Raw genomic sequence first — 11,009 nt, 5'->3', positions numbered from 1 at the left:
GGACCAACCCCTCCCCTGCCTCAGTTTCCCCTCTGTGAGGAACTCCAGGAAGCAGGGGTCCCAAAACCGCTCCTCTCCTTCCCACCCATCCATAAGAGGCCGGCCAGGAGACCTTCCTCGGAGCAGCACTGTCCTTCGGGCGGCACAGGGCCCAGAACCTGCTTCTCTTCCTCCCACTCTGGCCATCAAGAGCCATCTGTGCGAGAGCCCCGAGGTTGAGGGAGAAGCGGGCTTGAGTGGAGCATGGGCCCTGGCGGGGAGGGCAGCATCACCAGCAAAGGCCTGGAGACAGAGCAGGGCAAGGTGGCAGGGAGACCCGGGGAGGCCTGGCCAGCGCGGGAGTGGATCCCTCCCCGGTGAGCACTGGGGCAGTGAGGCGCTGCTGACTGTTGGCTATCTTCCACCCTATCATCCGCTCTGCATCTGATTAGGAAGCAGGTTGCCTCATCTCACGCCACACCCATTACACAACTTCCACCCAGAAGTGCCCTGCTCACTTCCTTGGGAAGCCTGCCTGAGGCACCACCCCACCACCCTCTTCCCTGGGCCTGGCACCCATGGCCCATGGGCATCTCAAGCAATGCCTACCTTCCCCGGCCCTGCATGTCCCCTTGTGCCCTGCCACCGCAGAGCGCTCCCTGGGCCCGTCTCTTCTCTAGTTCTATCCCTCCCCATGGCCTCAGGATCCCATAGCCTTGCTGTGCCTGTGTGCCAATGACCCATCTCTGTGTCCACCCAGACCCAAGACACAGCTGTCCAGGGAGAGGCTTTCCAAGCCAAATTCCCCAAGGGTATCTGAGTTTTGGATTCAGGAATTCTGCAGCGAAGCTTGCCAAGGCGTCTTGCCCACCCCCTCCTCTGCAGGGTTCCCATCTCTTGTGCCCAGCAACTCTGGGCAGAGGCTGGTCAGGGACCCTGGATCCCATAAGTCTGGCAACCAGTCAGTGCCAAGGCCAGCTGATGTAGCTTTGGGATCATCTTCAAATCTCCCTCCTTCTCCTCCTCTTTACTGACTCCAGCCATGGCCCCACTCGCACCCCATTCCCTCTTGCCTGAGCCTGGGCATGACGTCTCCCTCCTGGCAAACTGTGTCATGCTCCTGCCTATTGGCCTCCAGACATGTCTTCCCCAAACCAATCTGAGCAGGTTGCTGGTGATGCTGATGATGATGGTGGTGAAGTTAGTTACGCTATGAGGTGATGATGGCATTGACGTTAGTAGTGACGTTAAATGATGGAGTGATGGTGAGGTTAGTGATGGTGGTGGTGCTGATGACAGTCTGGGGACAGTGTGGGTAACTGGCTTGGGAGAGTCTTTCTTGGTAATTAACTGGGAAGGGATGGGGAAGGGTCAGGAACTTGGCCTCTGTAGCCTGGTCTGAGCCCCAGCTCTGGAGTCCTTGGTGAATTTCCAGGGCCTCTCCCTGGGCCTCTGAGGAAGGCCTGGCTCCGCTCCCCCCTTGCCTTTCTCTACCCCCATCTCGAGGTCCTCTGGGTCCCTGGGTCCTCAGGTCCCCTAGAAGGAGCTGAAGAGCCGGGAGCAGGGAGGGCTCTGCAGAGAGTGGCTGCCACGGGGGCAGGCCCAGGGTGGAAGCTTGGGAGGGAGGGAGTGGGAGGAGAAAGCTAAAGAGAGCCCCAGGGTCCATTTGTAGGTAACCACACCCCACAGACCCTCCAGCCTGCCTCTACCTTGGTAGGTTGCCCGGGGGTCCCTGATAGACATCACTCAAGGGCTGGGGCCCCAAGCCTCAGGGCGTGGACAGGGAAGAGGTGAACTAGACGTTGGCAGGAGGCAGGGTTGTCTGTGAAGGACCAGAGAGAGGCAGAGGAAGTGATGGGAGATGGCAGTGAAGACAGGCGGGTCGGAGCTGGAGGACCAAGCGGCTGACTGGAGACTCTGCCTTGGGCCCAGCGGCCCCTCGGCGGCCCCTTTGCTGGGACACACTGTGCTGGCCACAGCTCTGTTGCCTCTGTGCCTCTTCAGGTGGCTCCACAGGACTGGCCCTGCCAACGGGGTCTCCTCCCACAGGTGATGTTGGGCTGTGCAAGCCTTGCAGGGGAGACGGATGCTGGGGCCCGCCAGGTGGTGGCTATGTGGGATGCTGGAGGCTCGGGGCCGAGTCTATGGAGTGACCTTGGGGGGGTGAGGCCTGGCTGCACCTGGCACCATGCCCCAGGGCCAGGTCAGCCTGGGCTCCCAGCCAGGCCTTGACCTAGAGGCCAGTTGTGGCTGTGGGATGTGGCCGTTTCTCTCTGCTGCACTGTCTCCCTCATGGGGGCCAGTGATAACGTGGGGGGAGCACGTGGGGACTGAGCAACACCTCAGTCAGGGCTCCAGGGGTGTGGCCATGTGACCTACAACCTGCTGGCCTGGGTGGGCCAGGGGTGCAGGGCCGGCCCGACAGCCTCCTTTGCAGAGGGGGCTGCAGGCCACACTGCGAGGTGGGAGGTAGTGATCTAGGGTCCATGCTGTCCCTCCCAGCGCCCTCTGAGGTCCCTGCACTGGTCTTGCCCCAGGGAGCACAAGGCTGGGATGCGGGCAGGGTCTCTGTCTCCCCCACTGGTGCCCCAGCACGGTGGCAGGGCCTGTACACAGGAGGCCTCATAAATATTCGAGCACTCAACTTGGGGCCTTTTCCCAAACGTACCTCTCCTCTCAAGTTTCACCTCCCTGTTTGCAATCCCTGAGCCTTCCCAAACGTCCTCTTCCTCCCAGGCCTCAGCTCGGACTGTCCCCTCCCCTCGGCTGCCACATCCAATCACCAACCACTGGTCGCAGGTCCTCTCCAACCCACATGGTCTCTGCCCCCTGTTTGTGTTGGGGGTGGGGGAGCCCTGACCTCCAGGCCCTGCCATTGGCTCCCTCAGGAGGCCAGAGGGGTCTCTTGAAACCCCAACTGGACACCATGCTCCACCCCCCTGCCTGTGCCCTTGTGGGGCTCCAAGGCCTCCCACACCCAGCAGACAGCCTTCTAGGCCTCCCTGGCTGCCCGAGGTCCGGCCACATTGTTCATAGCGCCCCCATCACCTCCCCCAGCATCACCAGTGCTCAGCAACGGGAATGGAGCCCCTGTAGAGCCTTGCGAGCCCCACTCCCAGCACGCCCTGCTGCCTCCGCCCCAACTCCCAGCAGCCAAGCCTGGTGCCGGCTGAGCAGGCTAATTAATGGCTCAACCCCGTTATCAGTCAAATGCTAATTACTCTTTTTAATCTGGGCTGCCTGTGTGGAGGCTCCTGGAGGTGCAGCTGGGGCTGGGGGGTCTGGAGCCATGACCTCATCCCTCCTTAGCAAGCAGGCACACGGGCCCCAGCGAGCACTCCCTCGCCACAGCCTTCACTCTGCTGTTCCCTCTGGCAGGTGCCACTATTCCTTGCCCTGGCAAACTCCTACTCTCCCTTCAAGACCTTGCCCATGCAGCCCCTTGGCAGGAGGCCTCCCCAGTCCCTGCCTCAGACGACAGACAAGGCTGAACTAGGAGCTGGGAGGCTGTCAGTGGGGCTGGCCTTGGTCTCCGGAAGGGAATCTGGAGATGCTAACCCCCACATGGAGGCTGCTCGGCAGAGGAGGCCAGGGCCCGGACCAACTCCAGAGTGAGCTCGGACTGACAGGCTCCTGCGCTCCCCAGACAGGGGTCTGGCCCTGGTATGCTTCCTGTAGAATAGAGTGATAAGCCTCCCTCGAATCCCACCCAGTCCTGGAGAAGAGGCCCTTTGCCCATGGGGCAAACTAGCACTGGATACACAGGAACTGAGGCACATTTTACACATGGGGACACTGAGGCATGAGGTTAGGGAACTTGCCACCACCCTGTGTACACTGGACTCGATCCTCCTTCACCCCACTCCCACACCCAAAGAGATACACACACTGACACACCAACACTCCCAAAACACACACGGAGCACACGCAGACACGTCTGAGACATCGTGGATCCATGTGCACAGACGCACACCTGACGTCAGCACAGGCCTGGAGATGCCTGGTGCACCGATGCCCGGGTGTGCACATGCACATGCATGGCCAGGGCAGGAGGCCTGGGAGCACAGAAGCTGCCCCTTCTCCTGCCCCAGGCCCTCAGGGCTTCCCGTTTACGAGACGTTATCTATCGAAAATATATTAACCCAGAAGCCTGTTTCCATCAGAGTCTCGATTCCAGGGACATTTCCAGATAAGCCTTATCTCTTCGTTTGTGCATTAGCCCTGCTGGTCGGGGGCCTGCCAATCACCGCTGCCCCTCCTGCCCCAGCCCATGGCAGGATGTCGGTCCATGACCTCACTCCATGTGGGCAGGCAGGTGAGGGGGCCCAGGGCACTGCTGCCCCATGCCCCACCTCACCCATCAGCCCACAGAGGGCCCCAGAGGGCACCTCTTTTCCAAGGACATGCCTGAAGCACTGGTGGGCAAGAGACTCTGGAAGCACCTGGAGCCTGGACTCAAACTCCAGCTCTATCTGGGGCAGCTGCAGGCAGCCAAGCCCTGCCCTGCCTGCACCCCTGGGAAACTGGCATACCACTGTGGGTAGACGAGCAGATTCAGTGAGTTTACCTGTGTCGGTGGCTGCAGTGAGCTTGAACCACTGGAACCCTCTCCTATATAAAACATGTGGGCCTGGGGTTGCCCAAGGCACCCTGGGGGACGGGGGAGCCAGGGAAGGGGACGTGCATGCCCACACCTTGGCCTCAGCCAGAACCGGGTGCTGGCTCCAGCTCCTGCCCACCGTCCCGGCTAGGCTGCACCTTCAAAGGCTGCGTGCCCTGGCCCGACCCCACTAATGGACGCTCGGGTTTCCACCGATGCCGGGCCCGATAGAGGCCTCTCCTGGGGCAGTCGGCTGGGCGTTTTCAGGCCACACAGAGCAGGTCCGCCTCATTACACACTCAGGGCTCTCAGAGGCTCCTGGGAGTCGCCCTGGGCTGCCCCTCCTCCCTTCTGTGCCTCTGTGCCTCAGTTCTTCCACCCGAGCCCCCTCCTTCCCGGGGCTTTGAGGAGCACGGTCTTCAGACCAGTGGGGAGGTGAGAGGTGGGGTGGAGGTGGACACCTGCACAGAGTTCCTGGAAAAATGGCTTATTTGGGGCTGGTGTCACTTCCTGAGGGGTTCTGGGCCTTTTGCCTCTCAGTGGGAGATGTGTGGGGCCCACCCTGGGGCCGCAGGGTCAGCAATGTGCCTGGCAAGTCTCCCATCACCAGGGCAGCCCTCTGGCATGGCTGCTTTTCTTCTTCCATTTTATACATGGGGACACTGAGGCATGAGGTTAGGGAACTTGCCCAAGCTCATACTGCAGGCAGGGAGAGGCCTGAATCTGTGCCCTGGTGGCGGCAGCCACGTTCGCCCTGTGTGCTCATCTTTCCTCCACACCTGATCTGGCCCCAGAGCCAGCTTCCCATGGCTCCCATGGGAGCCAGCTTCCCATAGAAGCTCCCATGGACAGCTTCCATGGAACCCCATGTCTGGCACAGTGGTTCCACTGGGTCACATGACCCCTCATTTAGAAAGGGACAGTGACACACCCAAGGTCGCCCTGCCCATGCAGGCCAGGACCTGGGGCTGAGCTCAGCTTTCTGTCCCAATGTGCAGGGACTTTGAGGGGGCTGGGGAGGGAGGGGTCAGGGAGGGTGTGGCCTGGCTCCCAGCTCAGCCCCACACTGAGGACGAGGGAGGTTTCCTCGCCTAAGAGGTGAGTTCCTGGAGCTGGGTTCGGACCCAGTGCTGGCCCTCACCAGCAGCTCCCAGATCTGTGCTAGGAGGTGACCAGCCTGGACAGCACAGGCAAGTGCTCAGAGGGGCCTCTCCTGCCCCCAGAGACTGACAGGCTGGGGGCTGTGAGTCCAGCTCGGTGCTGACTGAAAGCCCTCCCGGAGGTCTGCTCCCTTCTTGGGCTGCCCTCCCCTGGGGGACCAGCAGGCTAGCAGGGAGCCTGGTGTGGGCTCAAAGCTGCTGCCAGTTTCCTGGGCGGAGTGGCCTCAGTGAAGTGGCACTGCCTTCCTGGTGAAACAGTCTGCAGGGCCAGGTAGGGTGAGGAGGCCGTGGGGCACAGCACACAGGCCCCAGGGAGAGGGGCCACTGCAGTCCCAGGAGGTGTCTGCTCAGGCAGTGGCAGTGGAGGGGGAGCCGGCTCCTAGGCAGAGGGCTGTTCTGATTCACAGTGCAGACAAGCCGCCCTGGCACGCGCAGCCTGCAGCAGCCGCGGAGGCCACGCTCACCGGGGCCACACTCTCTCTCACGTTCCTCCAGGGCCAATCCCCTCAGGGGACTGAACTGGGAACCCCACTTCCCCATGGCTCTCAGCTGTTGCCCTTGCTGCCTGGGTCTGGGCCAAGGTTGACCAAGGGTGGCTGGGCCAGTCGCCATCGCTGGCATCCTTGCAGCTCAGGGGCTTTGCTCTGCTGCTGGTGTATTTAATTAACTGCCTGCTCCCCACCCACCACGTGCACACGGGACACACACACACACACGGCTCTGGGGCTTAATAGGCCCAAGTCATTTGATCGAAACCTGCCCCTGTTAATATTTTTAATGCCATTTGCAAATTAAAGCATAATGCACCGATTACTGGGATAAAAGGGAGGCCTCTGCGTCTGTCTGGAGACCAAATAAAGGAACGTTTGAACATCTGTTCATCCTACAAATGTCTCTAAAAGCTTTGATTTCCCCTCAGTCTGTTGACTCCACCATTCACCCTTTCCTGAGTATCCCACAGCCTGGGGCTACAAGGCAGGGTGGTCTGTGGGTGCAGGGGATGGCAGATGGCTCTGCAGGGTGCCCTCACCATGCTAGCCTCCACTTTCTGGGAAGTATGTGGTTCTCAAACTTGAGGGCAGGGGCTGAGGGACTCCTCATGTTGGGGTGGAGGAGCAAGCCTCCACCTGCTCTGCCTGACGCTCTGGCCAGGCACCCTGCTATTCCCCAACTCCCCTGTGGGTGCCCTCCCTGGACCCAGCTGCCCAGAGAATCCCCATTCTCCCTCAAGGCCCAGAGCACCCCAGGAGCCACCCAGTGGGGTTGAGAAGCACAGACACTCTGCAGACTCCCACAGCCTACAGACTCTGAGTTTGGGTCCCTTCCCTGGCCCCGACCTGGGCAGGAACTCTGGGCAGATTCCCCTTGGAACACAGCTGGGGAGGGCGGGGGCCCTAGTGAAGTCACAGAGAGAGAGACACTGGTAGAGTGGGCTGGGGCCACGGGACATTTATTTGTAGCTGTCAAGTGCCTGCCTACCTGGGGGAGGTTTGAGACTGGCCTGCAGGTGGCCAACAGATGGGGCAGTGGAAGATACTGGCTACCAGCCCTCTGCCCATGGCCCTTTCCTAGTTGGGCTGGGGGCTGTCCTGGGTGAGAGTGTGCAGGCACTGGAGGATAGACCCTCCTGGCCCTGGCAACCCATCCCCCTCAGCTCCTCACCAGGGCTCAGCACCAAGCCTGGGGGTGGGGGCTGCTGCTGCAGGACTGCGGGGAGAGACTGGGAGAGGCTGAGGCATGGCTGGTTGGGATTTGGCACAGCAGCCTGGACGGGGCCGGGCAAGGAGGCCCTGGGGGAGGTCACCGGACACTCAGGGAGACTGAACCATGCGCTTGTGGGTGTCGAAGACGTAACGCTTGAAAGTCAGGCTGAGCGCCACGTGCTGTGAGGGCTCGCTCCGCTCGGCGCTCTCCTCCTGCCTGGTGGCCTCCCCACGGCCAGCCCGGGCCCGCTTCTTGAGGGCGGGTGTCAGGATCTTCTTGGACTCGGGGCTGAGGCCACCTGCAAGGCACAGAAGAGAGCCTGTCACTCTGCCGTACCCCAAGCACCCGTGGGCTCCCTGCCCACCCACCTGCTGCCTAGACTCACCCCTCTTCTGCCTCCCTCCCTAGCCAATCAGCCCTGAGGCCTGTGGTCCATTCTGACATTTTGGTCCCTCCGGCGCCCATCTGATAGGTGTACAGCAGGGCACTGTGCCTCTTGGGGCCTCGGCTCACCACGCCCGTGCTCAGGCCCTGGAGGGACTGCTGCCCTGTGGCGAGTGTTCCATTGCTTTCCAGTGCACTCATGCCAAGTCCATGTCTGGAAACTCGGTATCTGAGGCTCCCTGGGTGGGGTGCTCCCTGATTGCCTCTGGAGACCCATTCTCTACTTCTCCACCCTCTTGTGTGCCTGGGAGGCTGACCCCTGCAGACAGCATGACCAGGTTTAGCAGTGGAAGCCCCAACAGGCCAGACTGTGGGAAGAGAGGGCAGTCAGGGTGTGTATCCCTGGCTCCCTTTGGCAGGCAGGACCTGGGCTGCCTTCAACCCCACCTGCCCTCAGTGGGATATGCAGGCTGCACACCCAGCTGCCCCAGTAGCAGTCCCAGGAACCACCACCCGCTGGGGCTCCCTGCCCCACGCCATTCTCACAGTGCCCCCCTCGGCTCAGTTTGCCACAGCCCTGAGAGCTTGCTCCCATCAGGACACCCCAGTGGGGACATGGGGCTCACAGAGTCAGTGGCTCATCCCGGGATCCTCTGCCAGGGGTATATGCTGCCCCGCCCCCAGACTTGGGTGGGTGCAGCCCCCACCGCTTTCCAGCTACCTCTATGAGTTGCTTTAACCAGCCCATGCCTCACTAAAGACCTTTTGTTCAACTCCCTCCAGCTGAACGCCTGAGTGGAAATTTGTTTTCTGCTGATGCCCCGACACGCACCCACTCCAACACCTCCATCTTCACCACTCTCTGCCTTTGTGCGCCGTCTCTGCAGCCCTGCTGATCACGGTCCATTCCTGGGCTCCTCATTGCACATGCAAGCCTCTCACGTTGCTGTTCCCTCTGCCTGGAACACCCTTCCCATCCTAGGCAATAGAAGGCCCACTCATCCTTAAACATGCTGCTGCAACTGCGCTTTCTCTGGGGCTTGTCTTTTTTATTTTTAAATTGACAAATGACAAACTGTATATTTATAGTGTTATATATATACATTACACTATATATAATATATACAGTGTGTATATATATGTAAAATATATATATATATATACATATATATATATATATACATATATATATATTTTTTTTGTGACAGGGTCTCACTCTGTTGCCTAGGCTGGAGTGCAGTGGTGTAATCCTGGCTCACTACAACCTCTGCCCCTGGGCTCAAGTGATCCTCCCACCTCAGCCTCCTGAGTAGTGGGGACCACAGGCTCGTGCCACCACGCCTAGCTGATTTTTTGCATTTTTTTGTGGAGATGGGGTTTTGCCATGTTGCCCAGTCTAACATGATGTTTTAATATATATATACATTTTGGAATGATTAAATCAGACTAATTAACATATTCATCACCTCATATACTTATTTTGGTGATGAGAACATTTAAAATCTATTCCCTTAGCAAATTTCATTGAATATTATACATTGTTATTAATTACAGTCACCATTCTGCACAGTGGATCTCCTGAATCGATTTCTCTGGTCTAACTGAAACTGTGAACCCTTTGACCAAGATCTCCCCATTCCCGCCCCAGCCTGCACCCCCAGGCTCCCGCAACCACCCTTCTACCCTCTGCTTCTATGAGTTTGGGTTTTGAGATACCACATATAAGTGAGATCATCAGCATTTGTCTTTCTGTGCTGTGGGGTTTGTATTCATGAGGAATCTCCTGGTGGCAGCATGGTGCAGCCTCCATGTGGGCCACTGGCCAGGGTGAGACCACTCAGCAGGCTCCTCTGCATCTGTGGGAGTGGGTGGGCCCAGGGCTCGGAGCAATTCCACCCCTGGCAGAGCACCTCAGTGTGAGCACTCACTCTGTGAGCCTCATAGCCCCACTGGGGGGTCCTGGTAGGAGTAAGCTCATGGGGCATTGTGAGAGTGGCATGGGACAGGGAGCCCCAGTGGGTGATGGCTCCTGAGACTGCTGCTAGGGGCAGGTGGGTATGAAGGCACTGAGGGCAGGTGGGGGTGAAGGCAGCCCATACCCTGCCTGCCAAGGAGGTGTCCCACCAGGATCCCCTCCCCATGTGCACAAAGGGCCTGTACAGGCTGGGAACCTAGAGGACCAGAGCGGGGAGGAAGCTGGGCAGAGGCACAGGCAGAGGGCCCAGCTTCCTATATGCCGTTGGCACCTGTGCCACTGCACCTGCTGGCATCTGAAGAATTTTCCTCCTTTTCCCAGTCCTGCCCAGTACTAGCTTTGTCCCTGAGAAGACAAGGCAGCCATAAGGCTCGCATATCAAGCTTCAGTCCGGAGGGCCCTGGCCTGTCGTCTCAGACTGGGAGCACTGGCTGGCGGGGCTGTGTGGGTTATTTCTGGCTCAGTTTCCTGAAGATGTTGGCCACCCCTTCTTTATACGGATGAGAAAATGAAGGTCTAAGAGGGCAGTGACTTACTAGAAGTCCCACAGTGAGTTCAGAAGAGCCAGGATTTGAGCTCCAGCCCTTACCCAATGGCAAAGCCAGCTTCTGCTCTCCACTCAGAGTGATGGGTGGGGGATACACCTTTCAGTGGGCTTCTGACAATGGTTCTCAAGGCTGTGAGAACATCGTGCACTGGCCCTGCAGCTCTAGATGTTTAAAAAGGTGACAAGGGCTCATGCCTGGAATCCTAGCACTTTGGGAGGCCGAGGTGGGTGGATCATGAGTTCAGGAGATCAAGATCATCCTGGCTAACACGGTGAAACCCCGTCTGCATTAAAAATACAAAAAATTAGCCGGGCGTGGTGGCGGGCGCCTATAGACCCAGCTACTCGAGAGGCTGAGGTAGGAGAATGGTGTGAACTGGGGAGGTGGAGCTTGCAGTGAGCCGAGATTGCACTACTGCACTCCAGCCTGGGCAACAGAGCGAGACTCAGTCTTTAAAAAAAAAAAAAAAAAAAAAAAGTGACAAGGGTGCTGGATAAAGAGGCCATCTGTACAGTCAGCCAGGGACAGCCTGCCTCACTGCACAAAGGGTCCAGTCTCCCTCTGGCAGGCGGAAGTGAGATTACTGGCCATGTAAAGCCTGAGTCCCCTGGGAAGACTGAGGACATGCAGCTGATATGAACGGGGCTCCAGGAGCCAGG

General features: G+C 59.0%; 1 protein-coding gene across 2 annotated transcripts in view; it reads right to left on the bottom strand.

Annotated features, from left to right (window-relative positions):
• Nucleotides 1–7,163: 7,163 nt before the first annotated feature.
• EEFSEC (eukaryotic elongation factor, selenocysteine-tRNA specific) overlaps nt 7,164–11,009 on the bottom strand; it is a 260,253-nt gene continuing 256,407 nt past the window's right edge. For both annotated transcript variants that reach the window (XM_054482127.2, XM_063662609.1), the window contains one exon: nt 7,164–7,741. In XM_054482127.2, coding sequence (XP_054338102.1) covers nt 7,551–7,741 — 191 coding nt within the window. In that variant the 3' untranslated portion in view covers nt 7,164–7,550. The remainder of the gene's footprint in view (nt 7,742–11,009) is intronic.

This window comes from Pongo pygmaeus, chromosome 2 (assembly GCF_028885625.2).
Source record: "Pongo pygmaeus isolate AG05252 chromosome 2, NHGRI_mPonPyg2-v2.0_pri, whole genome shotgun sequence".
NCBI classification, from domain to species: Eukaryota; Metazoa; Chordata; class Mammalia; order Primates; family Hominidae; genus Pongo; species Pongo pygmaeus.
This window is presented reverse-complemented; position numbering and strand designations above follow the sequence as displayed.